Source organism: Thunnus maccoyii, chromosome 5 (genome assembly GCF_910596095.1).
Source record: "Thunnus maccoyii chromosome 5, fThuMac1.1, whole genome shotgun sequence".
Taxonomy (NCBI): Eukaryota; Metazoa; Chordata; class Actinopteri; order Scombriformes; family Scombridae; genus Thunnus; species Thunnus maccoyii.
In genome coordinates, this window is record NC_056537.1 from 16,264,591 (window position 1) to 16,283,574 (window position 18,984).

The 18,984-nt window shown below is 39.7% G+C and overlaps 3 protein-coding genes across 4 annotated transcripts; 2 read left to right on the plus strand and 1 right to left on the minus strand.

Moving 5' to 3' along the window:
• The first annotated feature begins 2,894 nt into the window (after positions 1–2,894).
• Positions 2,895–5,723, plus strand: commd4 (COMM domain containing 4). Its single transcript, XM_042411983.1, has 8 exons — positions 2,895–3,004; positions 3,274–3,345; positions 3,443–3,508; positions 3,595–3,634; positions 4,159–4,278; positions 4,941–5,021; positions 5,150–5,326; positions 5,422–5,723. The coding sequence occupies exons 1-8, from the start codon at positions 3,002–3,004 to the stop codon at positions 5,460–5,462; spliced, it is 600 nt and encodes a 199-aa protein (XP_042267917.1). The 5' UTR covers positions 2,895–3,001; the 3' UTR covers positions 5,463–5,723.
• A 376-nt stretch (positions 5,724–6,099) lies between these two features.
• neil1 (nei-like DNA glycosylase 1) lies at positions 6,100–11,046 on the plus strand. Of its 2 annotated transcripts, none has more exons than XM_042411981.1 (9): positions 6,100–6,314; positions 7,576–8,059; positions 8,147–8,266; positions 9,778–9,886; positions 9,981–10,062; positions 10,217–10,338; positions 10,417–10,444; positions 10,552–10,622; positions 10,700–11,046. In XM_042411981.1, the coding sequence occupies exons 2-9, from the start codon at positions 7,605–7,607 to the stop codon at positions 10,967–10,969; spliced, it is 1,257 nt and encodes a 418-aa protein (XP_042267915.1). In that variant the 5' UTR covers positions 6,100–6,314; positions 7,576–7,604; the 3' UTR covers positions 10,970–11,046. The 2 variants fall into 2 exon arrangements, with proteins under 2 accessions (XP_042267915.1, XP_042267916.1); XM_042411982.1 differs by having other exon boundaries at positions 7,579–8,059.
• Positions 11,047–11,049: 3 nt separating this feature from the next.
• Positions 11,050–18,764, minus strand: man2c1 (mannosidase, alpha, class 2C, member 1). Its single transcript, XM_042411980.1, has 26 exons — positions 18,594–18,764; positions 18,050–18,175; positions 17,695–17,818; positions 17,517–17,587; positions 17,238–17,415; positions 16,954–17,143; positions 16,520–16,626; positions 16,315–16,425; positions 16,143–16,235; positions 15,902–16,018; positions 15,721–15,816; positions 15,479–15,624; positions 14,990–15,113; positions 14,086–14,207; positions 13,900–13,985; positions 13,664–13,810; positions 13,496–13,575; positions 13,315–13,409; positions 13,122–13,226; positions 12,839–12,995; positions 12,515–12,658; positions 12,169–12,278; positions 11,984–12,063; positions 11,758–11,900; positions 11,561–11,664; positions 11,050–11,467 (listed from the first exon to the last, which is right to left on the minus strand). The coding sequence occupies exons 1-26, from the start codon at positions 18,692–18,694 to the stop codon at positions 11,356–11,358; spliced, it is 3,069 nt and encodes a 1,022-aa protein (XP_042267914.1). The 5' UTR covers positions 18,695–18,764; the 3' UTR covers positions 11,050–11,355.
• Between the last annotated feature and the right edge of the window lie 220 nt (positions 18,765–18,984).

Genomic DNA, 18,984 nt, shown 5'->3' on the forward strand with positions numbered 1-18,984 from the left:
TGACCCAGGTCATAACACTTAAACAGGAGACAAAGGTACAATTGCAGACTGAGTGATTTATGTTGGTTCCACTTGTTCGATCCTAAAAAGCCCTCAGTGCCATTACCTTAAGTATTCGTTTACAAGATCTATAGAACAAATGGGCTGCTGGACATGAGAACCAGACTCTGTTTACAGGATCTGTAGAGACTGAAACATTTCCACACTAATGTATTTCCTTTACTAACATTACTTCCCCTTTGAGATTTTTCCGATAAGTATATATAAATATCAAGAGCAGTTTTCATGTCAGGCCTTACAAACAAACTCCTGGATCTCTTTGCATGTTGGAGAGCGCCCTATAAATCTCACTTGTCCTTGTTTTTCATAGGTTTGTCTTACAACAAATCCTTAAAACCTTAGATTAGCCAACATATTTTTTTGGGATGGGACTGGGAGATGAACCATGCAGGTGCGATCAAGAATATATCTGATATTGCCAATCCTTAAATCATAATGAGTGTCCTCTTCTCCATTTTACATCATGTGGTATTAGAGTATACCAGTGTTTTCACATGTAGACCCACATGGAGGTTACAAAATGAATCCTCTATACAAATCTTTCATCCATCAATTCTGTTAACTACCTTAACTAACTGCTTGAGCGGCTTGACAGTCTGGGGCAAGGCTGGATTACCTGACAGACAAAGCTGGAACATGGTCCAGAGCCACAGACGCCACATGACCCCAAAAGCCAATCAGTTGGTCCTATGTGATTTGATTAATTGAAAAATTATTTGGGAATTTGCATCACTATAGTACATTACTCTTGTGGTGCTGTAAAGGGACCCTACGTCAAAATCTAATTTTAGGACCTTAATTAGGCTATGTTAGTTGCTGTGGTAAAATCTTCAAATGGGCCAATAAATCTTCAGGTCACCCACAACTTAGCATTAAACTCAAAACTTATAAGAGAAAGACTCAAAAAATACACTTGAAGCTGGTAGAGTTCAATGTGAATAGGTTTACTCTGCATAAAAAGCAATACAAAGCAAACTGAGGCCTTCATGAAAAACCTAATGCAAAATCATAAAACATTAAATTATATACCTCTCATAACTCCTCCTGATGTGGAGCTTATTTTCTAAATTCCACCTCGCTTGACCTTGACACTTTGATAATATTCCAGACATGATTCATCTAAAAAAAAAAAAAAAGGTGTCTCAAACTTCTCTAATATGTATCAATTGCACCTGGCCTAGAAGTAATACTGTCTCAGCATTTTCCACACTTCTCACAATACAAATGGCCTCGCGACCTTCAATCATTGCACACAGAGAATCAAAATGTGACATTACTGATCATCCCCTTCCCAATTCCCCTGGGAACTGTCTCTTATTAACGTAAATGTTATCTTTGCACAGCTACTAACCTGTTGCACAGTTGCTAGCATAACTGATTTTTGGGGACATCTGTCTCCACCACATAGTTTAGTTAGTCTACGCTGTGCTCATATGTTGGATATTCCTAAATAAAGTTGTGTTGTATCGAATTGCTTCAAAATACTTTACACACAGAAAACCTGAGTTGAGTTAGTATTAATCCAGCATCATTCGGGTATCCAGGGAAATAAGGAAGCTGCCATGTATTGTGGGGATCAATGGAGGCCCAACAACAAATTTTTGCCCTGTGGCCCCTCTGCATTTAATCCGGTCATGTCCTGGTGGCTAATCTATCCACTGACAAAGCTGATTAAGTTTTTCTGACTTTTTCCCCCTCTTTAGGCTTCCCCTCTGTCTCTCTACCTTGTCAATGTCCCTATTCCTACACAAGGCTGCAGGTAGAATGATTAATTTAAACTGTCTTCTGTCAGCTAAACAAAATACAAAAAGATTAATACTCAACACCCAGAAAAGACCCAGAATAAACTGGAGCCAGAGACCTCTATACCAAAAATAAAGATTTCATTTACAGTGCATTAAAAATAGTCTTCCCTCCTTTAACTAAAAAAACAGCAAAAAGGCTCAAATAGCAGCCAAATGGGGGGGATGCAATAAATAGTAACAAGTCAGTGTAGTATTATGCCTAAAAGAGGCAATTGTCACAAAACAGGCAAATCAATGAATACACCATCACTACACACAATCTAACTTGAAACAAAACTGTTCTACATCACTTCAAAATTACCTACACACAGCAGTCTGCGGTGACTCAACCACACAATAAAACACGCATTTAATATGGCTACTCTACTACTCAGCCCCCCCTTAACCCAACAAAAAGAGCCCCAAATAAAACACATACAAAATATTTGTCTAGCAGTTTGTTTTAGTTTGAACACTAAATGAAAAAGAAACACATTCAAATACAATAAGAAACATTACAAGAAGAATATGTTCCCCCTCAGTCAGAGACATACAGGTGACTGGAATATATATTTATAAAGGACTGTATGAGTAAATTGTTTCATATATCATGTTTTGTCACATTAAAACCTTAGGATGATAACTGAACAGAGACTTGAAATCTGCAAAAGTGGATCCCTGGGATCACTTCATGTAACCACTATTAGGAATTCCTAAACTCTTCTTCCCTAACATACCAAAAAAACTATTTAAAAACATCACAGTTGTGTATACCTTGTTTCTTGGCTGATGTGTCCAAATAATAACACCAAGCTTTAGTCCCTTACCAAACATAAGGAATATAAAAGTACCAAATATTACATTTAATATAGCCTAAGCACAACATTTTCATGATTCTATAATCTACAATCATGCTCTTAAATCAAACATCACACAAAGGCTAGTATCGCCTTGCTGCAGGTGTGTCTTAATGCATAATAAAGGGGCAGATGGGCATACAAGAGATAACGATTAAATAAAACAATCTGCTCCATGTTGCCAAAAACACGCACCGCACATTAGGGCCCCGCCCCGCTTCCCATCGTCCAATCAGATGCCAGAACACAGACTTCTTCCTGGTTACTTCTTCTCTGCTGCAGCTCAGCTGACTGACAACCATGGTAAACATGTCTAAAAATCGTATTATTTTACCCTAGCTTGCTTATTTATAATCGAGTTAATTTCGTAGACATTGTATTACCTTGTATGTATGAAGTGTTCATTTCCTTTGAACTCTATCGATGTTTCGTCCTGCTTTTGGGTAGCTCGCAGGCTGAGCTACTAGCTTGTATTAGTTGATAGCTAATGTCAATGCTAACGTTACACTAAGACTCTACTTTTAGTTTTACTGCAGTATAAAAACACTTATGTGATGTCTTGTGTATTGTAGCGGTTCCGTTTCTGTGGAGATCTGGACTGCCCTGACTGGGTGCTGGCCGAAATTAGCACTTTAGCGAAAATTGTGAGTAATTATAAAGGTCTTCACATTAGCTTATGTTTTCTACGTCAGATTATAGTTTATTTGATAATTAATACACGTGTCTTCTGCCTCATAACAGTCAAGTGTCAAGATGAAACTCCTGTGTGCTCAAGTACTGAAAGATTTGCTCGGAGAGGGTATTGATGTAAGTGTTTATACCACCACATAATCATTTTTTCCCTACACATTTCACTCACACTAATCTGTGCTTTCTTCTCTTTTTTGTTTTAGTATGACAAGGTTGCAAAGCTCACTGCAGATGCAAAATTTGGTAAGTCTCCCTCCTGCTGTCACTGAGGGATTAAAAATAAGTATTCATATCTTTTACTGAAATAAAACTAGATTGTAAACATGCACCATTACAAGTAACAGCTCTGCATTTAAATCCTGATGCTTTAATGTGCAAGCAACATTTTACTGTTGTAGTTTGTCAAGGTGAAGCTGATTTTAACTACTTGCTGTTGTTTCATCTAAAACAATGCAGCAGATTTTTTACATTTTACATGTGAAATCGTAATCTGCACTAGAAACTACAGCTGTCAAATAAATGTAGAGGAATACAATGTGCTGGACAATATATTTATCTGAAAAGCAGTGATGTAGAAGTAAAAATAAGCATAAAAACTCAAGTAAATAACAAATACCTCAAAATTGCTCCATACAAACCCCTTGAAGTAAATGTACTTGCTGATATTGCATTTATTTACTCTCATTCTGGCTCATTTGCTCAATACACAAATAACACTGTTACACAATGCATTTTTGTGAAATAACATGCATCACTCCATTTTGCAGAGAGTGGAGACATCAAAGCCAGTGTTGCAGTGCTAAGCTTCATTTTCTCCAGCGCAGCAAAACATGACGTTGACAGTGAATCTTTGTCCAGTGAGCTGCAGCAGCTCGGTCTGCCTAAAGGTTGGTATGAAAATGTGGCTTTTTGGTTGAATATTCTGTAGTCACACATGTACAGATGTCTTTCCATAATTAATTGTGCACCAAGAATAAAGACACAATGGTTGTGAAGACAGAATATGTGCCCAAGGAGGAAATGTTTTAACAACTGCCCCATTACAAGAAACAAACAAGTCCCAAATCACAGCCTATTGTGTTATTATTGGATCTTACTGAATTGTATAATTGTCTATCGTGTTACTGATCTGACATTGCACTCAGCACATACTGTACTTGAATGTTAGAGGGTATGTGCACAATGTGCAGAGTGGACAATGCTGTTAGGTGGGGTGGGGGTGGCGGGGTTGAGTAGTTCACTGTGCCACAATGCACCATAAAAATGGTGCACTATATAAAACAGTCAAAGCAAATATCCCTTAGATGAGCTTTTTAGGATATTGTGAAGAGATACACTTAATTTATTGGACATTATAATTTTCAAGTACTGCATAGCTGTAACCTTACTCTGGTATCGACATTTTAATGCTGATTTATTGTGTGGTGTTACTTTCTAAATTCTATATATTCTATATTTCCACTATTGTTTTTAGTGCGTTGAGACACTTAAATGTGATTATATACTGTTAATACATTTTGACTTGACATTTAATTAAACATTCTTATAGAACACACAACAGGGCTGTGCAAATCATATGAAGACAAGCACTCTGCACTGCAAGACAAATTAAGAGAGACAAGCTTGAGATGTAAGTATTTCTGTTCATCTTCCCCTTTTCGAGGAGGAAGACAAAAATAGCCATGATAAGTGCCGTCTTCTATGGGGCTGTGGTGCTGACTAATGGTGTTGTCAATTCTGCTCTGTCACAAATTAAAGTGGGACATTTGGAGGCTATTTCTTGGCGTATTGACTACACTTTGAGCTCCAGTGAGCTGAGGGAAGTCAATGAACCAGTGATTCAGCTGAAACTGCAGGCACAAGGAGCAGAGTCGGGCTCCACGGAGACAACCGTTGTTTCGGTTTCTTCCGACAAGTTCAGAGTCTTGCTTGCGGGTGAGTTCTGCATCTTGTCACATCACAATTCCTTTTCACGTCAATAAACCAAAATTATGTTGTGCTAATTCTGTTTTCTCTCTACATTTCTACAGAGCTCAAACAAGCCCAGGCTATGATGAATGCACTACAATGAAGAATGGACTTCAGCTGCAGAGAGTCCAACTCAGACCTCGATATCTGATCAAGAGCCGGACACAAATGATGCTGATAGACTGCCAAAATTGCCATACTTACATCGTGTACAGTATTATTTTTTTGTATGAATTTAGTAGTCTCAAAGTTTAAGTGAATAGCTCCATATTTATTTGGACTGACTGATATTTAGCTGTATTTTTCTACCACCATAGTAATAATTGTCAGAAATTAGAAGTTTCCAGACTGGCTGATTTCACACTGAAGCAAAATACTGAATGGACCATTTTTGTAAAATATTGTATATTATTTCACATATTTTAATTTGAATTATAATAATAATATGTGATTTACCTTCATATGTTCATGAATAATAATAAAAAAAAGTAACAGAAATTTGCATCCTTGCCCATTTTCCACATTGCCTACATATCCCATCATGCATTGGGATGGACTGTTTGCTCCATACAGTCTATTGTTTGCCCATGTTGTGTGTTTGCGTTTTCTGGACAAGCTCTCTTTTAAATATTTCAATGTTTTCAGTGACTTATTAGAGAACAATGAACAATGAAAACACCGACTCCGATCAGAACATTCAGAAAAACATCTGATTACAAGTGAAGAGCGTGGGAAGCCTGGAGATCTCGCGAGATTTTCGAATGACATAATCGCCGCACCGTGATGTTATACAAGGTGTTTGGTAACAAGCATGTTGTGAAAGCCTTAAACCTCACCTGCACGTTGCAGCAGCCTTGCAGAGAGAGACATAAACCTGAGAAATTAAGTTGTGCTTATTGCACCTAAATTCAGATAACGTTAGTTCACCAACCGTGAAGTCCATTTCCTGGTTTGGGTAAGTTGTTTCAATCAGTGCCCCTTGCAACTAAATTCATACAGATAAGGTTACACGAGTTATCATAATATGTGATGTAGGTCAGAGGTTGAATGTGTCATATTTTGTAGTCTGTGGCTGCACGCATGTCACGTAGTAAAGTCCAAATATTGATATGTGTCACGTAGTCAAGGATGAGTAATGTTTAAAGTCTGAGGCTGGATGTTTACTATAGGATGTGTGCATGCTGTGTTGACGACGCTGAAGTCAGTTTCTGATTCGGAGTTAAAGGGAAAGTCAAGGGAAACATAAAAAGTGAAATTTAGCGGCTGATTCTCCGTTTTTTTTCTCCACTTACACTTATGAAACCGTGTTAGACTTCATAGCAAAAGTTTTGACACAGTTTAAACCCACTTTCAGATTTGCTAAACCTTTTTTTTGCTTATGGAAACTGAAAAAAGGGCAATTTCACTGCTTTTCCCCCATCCAAATCACATTAGACCAGATCCAGATCAAAAACCACTATACTTACATTTGTCAAATCTGGACTAGATTACCAAGGAGATTCTAGAGACTCATTAAAACACAGTTTCAGATTTGTGAAACCTTTATTCTATTAGTGAAATATGAAAAAAGGGGCAACTTCACTGATATTGCGGCTAGAAATTCATAGCACGATTGTTGCTCCATTTCATTGGTTATGGCCATGTTGAGCTCCTGTTTTTCACTTAAAGGTAGAAAACTTTTTTTCCTTCTCGCAATTAGGTTAATGTAGTGATAAAGGTACAGTCTGCTGGAGTTATTTTCGTTCATGTGTACATGCTGTGAATTTCTAGCCACAAGATCAGTGAAATCGCCCTTTTTTCCAGTTTTCACAAGTAGAATAAAGGTTTCACAAATCTGAAACTGTGTTTTAATGAGTGTCTGTAGTCTCCTTGGTTATCTAGTCCAGATTTGACAAGTCTAAATGTAGTGGTTGTTAATCTGGACCTGGTCCAATGTTGTCTGAAAGCAGGAAAAAACGCAGTGAAATTTCCATTTTTTTCAGTTTTCATAAGCGAAATTAAAGTTTCACAAATCTGAAGTGGCAGCATTAAGGGTTTTTCTACGCTGTTAAACACTTTTTCATAAGTGTAAGTGGTGAAAAAAATTCAAACATGAGTTCAAATAATAGTGGATACGGCACATTAGACTTTTAACTCCACCTGGTTGCTAAAATCAGAGAACATGAATGGTACCTATTGTCCTGAATGTTATAATTTGTGATATAATCTTTGCTCAGCAGTTGCAGAACAGCTCAATTTGTTTAAAATGCCCGAGGGACCAGAACTCCACCTTGCCAGCCTTTATGTAAACAAAATGTGTGATGGGGTGGTGTTCACTGGACCAGTGCGAAAATCTGATGTCAGCAAAAGCCCTGATGTGCCCTTCACCTGCGAGGCCTACCGCATCACAGCCACTTCCAGAGGGAAGGAAGTGAAGCTCACACTGACGCCCATAAAGAGTGATGTTCCAAAGCAGAGAGTCAAATCAGGGCATGCAGATCAGCCTATGGATGTTGTCTTTCGCTTTGGGATGTCGGGATATTTCCGCTTCACCACAGAGGATGAACTGCCCAAACATGCCCATCTGCGTTTCTACTCCAATGAGAAGCCGTGCAGAGTGCTGAGCTATGTCGATGCTCGCAGGTTTGGCAGCTGGGAGCCCAATGGGACTTGGCAGCCTGACAGAGGGCCCTGCATCATGTTTGAGTACAAAAGCTTCAGGTGAGGAATACTGTAATATTCAGCATGTCGCTTGTGTCACCTGCTCAAACAAAATATTGTCATACTGACTGGTTTATCATTTTGCAGGGAGAATGTTATTTCGCACCTGGCTGACCGTGCTTTTGACAGGCCTATCTGTGAAGTCCTGCTCAATCAGAAGTACTTCAATGGTATCGGGAACTACCTGAGGGCTGAAATTCTTTTCAGGTGAGAAACAGCACCACCCTCGTGGCCTTGAATATAGTTTCTTCATTAATGTCATTATAAAGCTCTGTGTTTCCTCTAGCAGTTAATTAAGACTCAGGAGGCTTCTTACTTAGCTGTTAGAGCCATGGCAATCCTTGGCCTCATGTTACCTTTTATTTACACATCTGTGAACCTGCCACATCTAGCATGGAGCATTACATTAGTGCAATTCAGTATTTATGATTATTTGCACATTCCTGTTCAATATACAGACAGGTGACAAATTAAAGGAAAAGGTCAGAATGCTTGACCCCCATAGTGAGGGGATCTGGTGGCTCTGTTATGCTGTGGGGGGCATTTTGCAATGCAGTAACCCTTTTCTCTAAGGGGACAAGTGGACCCAAACCATGCCAGCAAAATGCCCCCCAAAGCATAACAGAGCCACCAGATCCCCTCACTGTAGGGGTCAGGCATTCAGGCCTGTACCAGTTTTTCCTTTAATTTGTCACCAGTCTGCATGTACATTCCATTTTCTTCATTTTAAAGTCTAATAGCTCTTTTCTTTTAAGAATGTTTTTTTTACATATTTTTATTGTAAATTTCGATTTTATATTATTAATGATTACTTGTGTTACTTGTATTCTTTCTTAACTTGTATATTTTGCTTGTTATGCACCACAACACCAAGGCAAATTCCTTGTATCTTCAAACCTACTAGACAGTCCACCCGATTCTGAGTCATAAAAATTACCTAAATAAGTTTCACGTTGTGAGATACAATACCAGTCCAAAGTTTGGACACACCTTCCCAGTCACTTGAATGACAAAGTGTGTCAACTTTTGACTGGTACTGTATATATGCAGTAGATACCAAATTTAGTTAATGTAAACCACTGGTAATGGATTGGTATGTTGTGAATTGAGGTATCGGCATCAGTATTGGGAGAAGAGAAGTTTTGCATCCCTAAATGATATTGCCACATTTACAGGGGGAGTACACACAAACAGATATTCTGGTAGATGTGCTCATATAGCTGTTGTGCAGCTGAATTACCTTGCCAGATGTAATTAGAGGCTATGAAAATGTTAAAGAGAAAGCAGGCACACACATAGACAGGGCAAAAGGCCTGGCACGCAACAAATAGACCATAAGTAACAGCAGGGCTACACAGTACGAAACAACAGGGAGTGGCCTTGCTGTAGTGCTTGTTTATGATTCATGAATGAAGGTCAGACTAGTAAGCCAATACAAACTTTTTTGATAGCGCTGAGAGGTATTTTCCTGTGAGACTGTTTCGAAGAACAAGGCCGAAGACACGTTTTGTATTGTTGAGATAATAACGAAACAGTAACAGCTCTCATGAGTTTCAAGGACAGTTCCCTTATACATGAAACGAAATGAATAGCTTGCTTTCATTTCTTGGTTATTTTTCTTCCCATGGGGGGGCGTTATGATTCAGATTGTACTTTGAAAACAAAAGAGCCTTTTTGTTTTACACAAGAATGGTTCTGAAGTAGTCTATGTATTTTAGGTTAAACATCCCACCCTTTGTGCCTGCGAGGACCGCACTGGAAGGCCTTGAGTCAGAAGATTTATGTGACAATGAGAAGCCTGTGAAAAATGAGATCACGGACACAAAGGTGAATGAACAGACAGAGATGCATTTTTCAGATCATCAGACGCTTTGTATTTTCTGTATTTTCTAACACTGCTTTTCTGTATTCTCTACAAAAGACTAAAAAGAAAAAGGTGAAAGGGGAGACTGCAGACCTGCTAAGGTTGTGTCACTCAGTACCTCTGGAGGTTGTGAAGCTAGGTGGGTCATCATATGTTTACTGTCTGGTCCACTCAAGAAATCCCACAACTTAATTTCACTCTTACCCAGAGATTACACAATTTCATCTTCCTGTTAAACAACAATGCTCCTGTTTTGTGACACATTTACATTTTGTGACTATTTTGACCTTAAGGTGGAAAAGGCTACGATCCTGAGAAGGCAGACTACTCTGACTTTGAGGCATGGCTGCAGTGTTACTATGTAGATGGAATGAAGTCTCTGCGCGACCACAATGGCAGAACTATGTGGTTCAAAGTGAGTTATGGGAAAATCATATGTTTAATTCTCTGGCACAGGATTTGATAATACTGATACCTCCTATTCTAATTACAGGGAGATCCAGGTCCCATGGCGCCTAAAGGTATGTAATACTTTGAAGAAATGAAATGAAGATCTTCAGCTGAAATGTATCTGAGAAAACTCAGTGCTTCTGACTGAACCAGCATCCTGTCTTTTCTCCCACCATAGATTCAAAGTCACCCAAGGCAAAAAAGAGAGCAAAGAAGGAAGATGACCATGACTACACTGACAAGAAAAAGGTATAAATTGTCACTTATTGTTTGAGCAATAATGAATTCTGCGGATGTATCTCTAACACCGGTCTGATTTCATAAAGGTGGCCAGGAGTCGCTCAGTAAGCACAACAAAGAAAAAAGCGGTAAAACAGGAAACTCCAAAGAAAACTCCAAAGAAAGAAAAGGATGCCTGTCAAAAGGAAGCCGGATTCAGGAGAAGAAAGAATGAAAAGGCCCTGCGGGAAGTAAACACACCTCAGCATGAAAAGAAATCAGCTGCACGAAGGAGGAAGAGCAGCAGTGCAGAGCAAGCTGTAGGTGCGGGTCCACAGAGGCGGAGTAGAAGAACGACCACACAGAGTGCCAAATGAAAACAAGGGGGAAGAACCACTGTATGGGATCATATTGTTTTTATACTTTTTAAATATTTTTAATAAAACATTTTTCTACAAAAGTTCTGCAGCAGTTTATTAGTGTAATGCAAATAATCCCATTATTTCTTTCACATTATCAAATATGAGTGGCTAAAATAGATGCCAACAATGCAATTTGATTCCCAATTATCAGTCTCATCAACATCAGATGATACATTTAGTGTTTAACTAGGTTCAACCTTCAGTATCAAGATGTATTTTTTTTGGATTGGACATCATAATGTGTAAATTTGTGAGTTGTTATCAGTTTAATTTTCTCCACCTTACATTTAAGTAGTATTCTAAATGTGATCCACTTGAGATTAGGTAAAAAAAGATATGAATTACAAAATGAGGAGAAGTGACACAATTTGGAAGGGGCCGAAGTTCAGAGTGATTCCATCTGATGTTACACGTACTGGCCGAGTGACGTCTTGTCTCTCCAAAAGATCGCAACTGAAAGGGGAAGAAAAAAAGTTTCATTCTTGGTAGACAATACAATAAAAGATGCCAGACAGCAGTTAACGTGATAAAAATAAATATACTCACTGCCAGGCTTCCTTGACTGGAAGGGCAGTGCAGAGAGTTGTGGTCACGCTGCTCCCATGGGACTCATACAGTCTGACTACAAGCGCTCTCTTCCTGTCCTCAGCCTGTTATGGCAAATGGAGTAAATTGGGCAAATTGGGCAAACGGGCTGAGTGGATTTAATCAAGCCAGGTCAAGCTCAGAACTTAATGGGATACCTGTTTAACGGTCTCAAGGATGACTGCTGTGGTGCTGATGGAAAAGGCGCTCCATGGCACAGTGTCAGGGGAGCACTGGATCAACCTCAAAGGGAAGTTCAGGTTGTATGCACACTGGATGACAGAGGCATCTTGGAAGGATCCTTTAGTGTAACAGACACACAAAATATTATATTAAGGTTCAGCAGTTTGAGTTTGAAAAGGAAGAAAGATAATTAAAACCTACTTGTATGAGGCATGACTGCATAGGTGAAATTATGAGTCCCCATATCAGCATTGGCATCTGGGGCCTTCGGTGCTCTCAGCCTGAGACAAAGATGTCTACTGTTAGATGTGAGGATCATTTAAATTTTATGTGATTGAAGTGCACTATTTATAATATTGTTATATATGAACTGTGGGAAGCCTCACAGGGATAGCGTCATAGTGTTCTTGTGGACTGAATAGCCGTATTTGCAGTCATTCAACAGTGCGACTCCAAAATTGTGCTCCGACAGATCGGCCCATTTGTGACCCCAAACCTGAGAATCATGAAAACATGATCAAAAACAGTAAAGAAGACAAAACGTGTCAGCATAAAATACAGTATATTTCAAGAGCATTCATTTTGCTGTTTTGTCAAAGTGGTTTGGTTGTGACATTCATGTGTGCTGACCTGAAACAGAAAAACTCTGTTTCTGTCCAAGTCAAAGTCAGTTCACATTAAAATAAACATTAACCTAGCCCTAGTCGTACAGCTGACTGCACAGCGTCGTACCTCAAATCTGGCCCAGTCCCATGAAGTATTCCTGTGTGTGGGTCTCTGCAGATGGCCAAACTGGATCTCATAAGTAGCATTGGGACTGCGTACTCGCACAGGGAATTCCACCTTGAGAAACTTGTGTGACTCAGCCCACTTCACCTGAGATTGGAAGATGCAACATTTAGTATTTCTTGTTTTTATCTGCAGCTATATTTTGTATTTGGTTAAAAAATTGCTTTGTTGAAAGCATTGAATAGAATTTGCCTCAACACAGAATTTCAACTGTGATGATTATTTGGATCTGTGCAGGTAAGTTGAATGTACAACATTACAGTGTACCTGTGTGTTAAACTTGATGTAAGGACACATGGCATCCATGACAATCTCCTGCGTAACAGTGCTCTTGTCACTGATCCTCAGAGTGAAGCTGACTCTGCCTCGGAGCCCGTCTGAGGATACCACATGAACCGGTTGCACCACCTCCACCACCGGCTTCCTATGGGGTCAATTCTGTTGTTAGTTTTATAACAGTCATATCTGGAGTGCTTGTTAACAGTACTGTGATATATTTTAATGCATTAAAGATTATGAAGATGATGGATGCAACAGGAGAGACTGAAACCTTGTCTGAAGGTGGTAGTCCATTACATCCCAGGCATCCCAGTACAGGGGGACATCATCAAACATGACAAACTGGTTGCCATGACAGCTATCAGAGATGGCTTCTCTGAAAGCAACAGGGTGGAGAGAAAGATCATTAATGCTGACGCTGTGGTAGACAATAAACAGGCCTTTCACATGTTGTCCTAGAGTACCTGTTTGCATTGATCAAATACAGTGAGGCCAAAGTTCCATCTTTATTTACGACAGTCTGTAAGATCCCATTTTCCATGACGACAGTGCCATCAGCCTGTAATGTTACACAATCACTCTGTTACCCAAATTGAATTACAACATAGCAAATTTAACAAATTTTATGCATCTACCTGAACATACCTGAGCAGTGACACTGACTGGAGTCACAGGCTGCATGGCTTTAACAGGAGTCACACCGATGCTGGGAACATTCACGAGAGCTGCAGTACGACAGATCATCACCACAAACCATCAAACATGGAACTGTAGTTTGAAATGCAACCTAAATATTGTAAATATCTAACATACCCAGACCAGGTTTACCAGCACCATCTTGAATCTGGATGACTTCCTGGCGCTCCCATGGCAGAGAGTTGAACACACCAGTGGAGTTGCCCTTTGAGGCCAGGGCGCCACAGGAATCGTGCAGCAGCGTGGCACCATCACTACGGATATCTGAGACACAGTGTGAAGTATTTGTTATTTTGAGAAAACATCAATATGGTGCAGATTTTAATGGACAGCTACTGTAATAAAAACTGTACCTTCATAATACCTGAGTGCATCCTCCACAACCATCTCTATACAACTGCCAGGGATCACATCATGGAACTGGTTTAGAAGAAGCAGCCTATAAGCGAAAATCATACAAAAACAATTTCTGCACTGTAACAACAGAGACCATCTGTTTATTAATATTCATCATCAATTATTAATAGGTGCATCTGGACCTCCAGAGCTCCCGCAGCTTCTCCACAGGGTACTGAAAAGTCCTGTCCCGACACAGCGCCAGGCTGCTGGCTATCTCAATGTCATGAAGGAGCGTCTCACATTGGCGGTTCCCTTGCTTAATCTGGAAAATAGTACAAACATTGTAAATCATTTTGACAAATTAGTTAAATGTAGCATTTTTTCCTTTCATACAGATGTACTGGTTATATACTAAGAAAAAAAGAAGGGAGCTGTCAAATGCAAAAAAAGTGAGAGAATTTAATATGCTCAATATGTGCAAGAATAGAAGCACTAAATGGCATGAAGAACACAGAAAAGGATCGGTGTAAGAAAAGGTGTGGATGCTGCCTGAGGAAGAGTGCCAAGCTTGAAATGTATTGCACTCCAGAGTAGCTTCTGATCCAAGCCTTTTCTTGGTTTTTCATTCCTTTTTGTGCCTGTATCTGTGCATGTATTGAGCATATTAACTTCTCATTTGTTTTGTTTTGACAGCTCCCTTCCTTTTGTCTGACTGTTTTCATTGACCCCTTTGGAAAGTCCTTTTCTGCTGTTTTCCATGGATACTTGACATAACACATTTTATATCCATTTCCTGCACATTTTCTCTTGACAAAATATGACCCGCCTCTCGTTCATGGGTATTTTGTGGTGTTGTGTGGGACTGTATTATTTTGTATGGTGGTGGTTCTGGTAATTAGGCCATTCTCTGAGTATATGGAAATCAAGGCAATCAAAGCAAGTAAATCTAGCATATAAGTGACATATACTCTTTCACATAAGGGCAGATTTACTCTGTTAAAAGTACATATTTTTAATATATATTTTATGGTTTATTTTTAGAGTAATAATAGTCCTGTGGGTTCTTCTTTTCTGAGAACTTTTACTCGGAGATCTCTAGACTACCTGTGCCTGTGTGGTGTAGGTGCCATTGTGCAGCTCTAGGAAGAGCTCTCCAGTCCACGTACAAAGCAGAGCTGAGTCAGCCTGAAGCTGAGAGAAAAGATCATCAGGGCTGGACATCTGAACCCTGAAAAACACACCAGATTTGGAGATGGAAATGAGCAGTGAACCCACTGGTTACACCTTTGTTCCTCATTCTGACTAAAACATGATGGTATTGACTGCTATTGTAAAATACTACCACAATGACATCAGTACATATCACTCACATCCTTTCACATTTGTGGTTTATTGCCAAGTGCCACACTCCTTTGGAAATTGCGACAGAAACCTCACAGTGAGGGGAAAACCAATATAAAACTCATGACTAATTTATTGGTAGGAAGTGTTTCCCATGTCGGTTTGGGCTCAGTCATTGTTGGTGACGACTGTCAAGTTAAACATTGGGACAGGAAGGCAAGTGCTACATTTATGTGCGGGAAAGGAACTGACTTGGGAAGTCCATCTGTGTTCTGGACCCGCCTGAGTCTGTCTAGCATCAGCTGAGTGGGACCACCACCACCATCACCAAAACCAAACAGCACTGCACTGTGATTGGCTCTGCCTTTGTCTTTGTTGTGTTTCACAGTTTTCACCAGCTGGGGGCAGAGAAAAACAGAGGAATGTAAGCTTTTGATAAAGCTGTAAATATTTTTTTCACAGACCTTGTTATATTGACTGGAAGCAAAACTCACGTCTTCAACCTTGCCCTTCATTTCATAGGAATTTCCTGGTGGGAAGTGAGTTAGGACCTTGGAGCCATCAAGACCTTCCCAGAAAAATGTGTTGTGCTTTGGGAGAAAATAATCAAAGCTGAAAAACAATCCTTTCAAGTTAAAACTTTGTTTTTCAGAAACTGCCCAGTAATGAACTCACTGGGAAGGTGTTGACTAGGTTCCAGCTGAGCTTCTGTGTCAAGAAATTAGAAATTCCAGAGCCTTGCATTATTTGAGGAAGTTGGGCAGAGTAGCCAAATGTATCTGGAAGCCAGAACTAAAGAGTACAGAGAAACGATCAGTATGTTATGGATTTGTAAAGAAAAAAGAGTCACAACTGTAGCAGACATTATCTTACGGAGACTAACTCAGGTTATACAGATATGTTTTTGAATCCCTACCTCTTTGCACAAGATCCCAAACTCTTTTTCAAAGAAGCGCTGGCCCTCCAGGAACTGCCTGACCATGGACTCACCTGAAGGCAGATTGCCATCCTGACAGGAAAACATTCAATAAGCACATCTTAACTTAGGATGTTACATTTATAGAAAGGGCTAAGTGGAAGGTTTTTACCATTTCCACCCACGCTCCTCCAACTGGAATGAACTGGCCTTTCTTGACGTAATGCTGGATCTGGGAGAAGAGTCCCGGGTACCAGCTCTTTACCCACTGGAACTGCTGAGCCTGGACAAAAAGCAAATGGGTTAAAGCTGAAGAGAATTCCTCAGAACTATAAACCTTTACTGATCAGATAACACTGTGTAAATTGAGGAATTACCTGAGAGCAAGTAAACACAAAATCTGGGTTCTTCTCCATCAATCGGATCACTGTCACCCAGCTTCGGCCACATTTGCGAATGGTTTCTTCGTAGGGCCACAGCCAGGCTATGGATACAGAGTCAAACTTATCAACTCATTTGACATATTCTACTCCAGTAATAAGGCTGGGTATCATTTGAAAATTTTCAATATTAGTGCTAATTAGATAGTTTCTGTACCAAAACTAATATAATATATTAACTAAATAAAATAGAATAAAATTGGCAAGATTATTATTTAAATCAATGCAAATCTAATCAAAGAACAAGCAACAAGACTAAAAAATCTGACCAGATTTTCAATGTCAGCTTTATGTACTTGACAGCTTTTGATACTCAGGGACACATATTTATATACTCAGTTCTATATAATAATAAGAGACTAAATTGAGACCTGAGTCTATGTGGCAGTGGCCCATTGCATGCACAATGTGCTGGCTTTGTCCATTCCGCTGGTTGAAGAAGTTGCGAGCCAGACTGTGTGCTTTGGAGAAAGAGCTGGGATCAGAGGGGTCACAGAGGTTCACCATCTCATTAACAATAAAGAGTGCCTGGTAGCCTCGCTGCTCTCCCTCTCCGAGTTCCTGTGAAGTAAGAGGAAATAGTCCAGTGCCTTTATTAAATTTTCATTTTCCTGGAAAGTAAGACGTCATCAAGTATTGTTTTGTGTGACTGTACCTTTACAATGTCAACCAGCATCTCAAAATCAGTCACCAGCTCCCTTACGTCCCGGTTGAATACCACCAGCTCAGCCTTTTGTACAGAAAACTTCCTGCTCGGGTCTGGGGCTGCAATCATTGACCCTTGACCAGCTCCAAAAAGCCCATTACAGGCCATTTCTACATAAAGGATGACACTAAAGAACAAGGAAAAATGTGAAAATTACAGGTGTAATCAGCAACCAAACATTTAGTAAGCTAAACTGTGTACAGAAGCAGAAAATGTTTGTTGACCGACCTGTGTGGCTCTTCATCTTTGAGGCAGTCAGATAGGATGTAACTCGTCTTTTCGCCCTCTTTAGTCAAGCCCTAAAAATACACACATCACACATCGCAATGAAATCTAGACATGGGTTTAGAATACAATTTGGGCATTTTAATCTAGTCTGATGGAAATGAATCACCTGCTACATTACCTGAACTGGCTGTTCATCTCTCCAAACCATCGCTTCTCCATCACTTTCCCACAGAAGATGGACCTCTTTTCCTCTCCAGGACTCAGGGATTTTCAGGGTCACTTTAAACCAGCAAGTCCACCACCTTGAACAAGCATCAAGCTAAGGTTATTGCACTTATGAAGATTCTCAAGTTATTTAGGTCATAGTATATCTGGAGGAACTAAGTCACGAGCAACTGGACTGAGCTCTTTCAGTTTCTTCCAGAACTGAAGCATCTAAAGCAAGTCCAGATGCCCTTGACCTGGGTTGGTGCCAAGGTGTGAGGGAATTATTTTTCAAAGGGAGGGTGATAAACTCTGACAATATTACTCACGTCGGTCCAAAGGTATCACCAACTTTATAAGGTGCAAAGTTCTGCTGGGAGGCTTCAGTGAATGTGATCCTTTTGGGGGAAAGGAACGAGGAGAGGGATTCCAGGGGGCAAGATTCTCCATAGAGGCTGCAGAGAATCAGTCAAAAAGTCAAGTTACTTTTACAATATGAAACCCTATATCATAGACCCTTAATTTAGAAGGCAAAAGCCAAACCCAAAAAACCCAGCCATTAAGTATGATAAGTAAGATTGAGTATGATCAGTATTAACTTGCAATTGAGCATCATAAAGACGACCTAACTTCCTGTAGATATTACAGTGAGTTACAGATTTCTTTTCCAATCACATCGTGCAGACTGGTGTCCATCTGTCAGTGTTTTTAAAGAAACACTGCGTGCAGCGTATAGTGTGCAATACTGTAATTTACGTATACGATATGAATGAGTGTGATATTAAACAATCCTCTGCAGAAACTTGCAAAGAAATAAAAGGACACACGTTTGCTTTGAACTCAGTTCAATCAGCTGTATAAAATAAGTCTTACCGTCCTCTCAGATTGCAGTCTGTGAAATAAATATCAGAAATGAATTTCTCTGCTCTCTCGAGGAGAGTGCGCCTGTTCTTCAACACAGGCTGGTGATACATCACAAAACTACCATATGAACAGCTGCAGGTTTGAACATCAGTGAGCTACACTCAAACCACGGAAGATATCCTCTTCAAAAGACCCGGAAGTAGAACTTAATATTGTTGTACTTTAAGTTACCAGCCGCTAGATGGCAGCACTGTGCAGGGACTAGCAACCAAACAAAATATGGGTTTATTTTATTCTTCTATCTTTACAGAAGGTCAGGAAGGGCAGATAAACTCTAAGTGATGCCAATGAGTTTTGTATAACTTCTAAAAGCAGAGGCAAATTGGAATTTATTACACTT

Excerpts from the sequence above, each read along its gene's own strand:
- neil1 (XM_042411981.1), top strand. The coding sequence starts at position 7,605 with ATGCCCGAGGGACCAGAACTCCACCTTGCCAGCCTTTATGTAAACAAA. Across the intron at positions 10,063-10,216 it reads TCTGGAGGTTGTGAAGCTAG|GTGGAAAAGGCTACGATCCT; the intron begins GTGGGTCATCAT and ends TTTGACCTTAAG. Across the intron at positions 10,339-10,416 it reads GCAGAACTATGTGGTTCAAA|GGAGATCCAGGTCCCATGGC; the intron begins GTGAGTTATGGG and ends TTCTAATTACAG.
- commd4 (XM_042411983.1), top strand. Across the intron at positions 3,346-3,442 it reads TTAGCACTTTAGCGAAAATT|TCAAGTGTCAAGATGAAACT; the intron begins GTGAGTAATTAT and ends GCCTCATAACAG. Across the intron at positions 5,022-5,149 it reads AAGAGAGACAAGCTTGAGAT|TGGGACATTTGGAGGCTATT; the intron begins GTAAGTATTTCT and ends CACAAATTAAAG.
- man2c1 (XM_042411980.1), bottom strand. The coding sequence starts at position 18,694 with ATGTATCACCAGCCTGTGTTGAAGAACAGGCGCACTCTCCTCGAGAGA. Across the intron at positions 14,208-14,989 it reads CCTACACCACACAGGCACAG|ATTAAGCAAGGGAACCGCCA; the intron begins GTAGTCTAGAGA and ends ACTATTTTCCAG. Across the intron at positions 13,227-13,314 it reads TATTTGATCAATGCAAACAG|AGAAGCCATCTCTGATAGCT; the intron begins GTACTCTAGGAC and ends TGTTGCTTTCAG.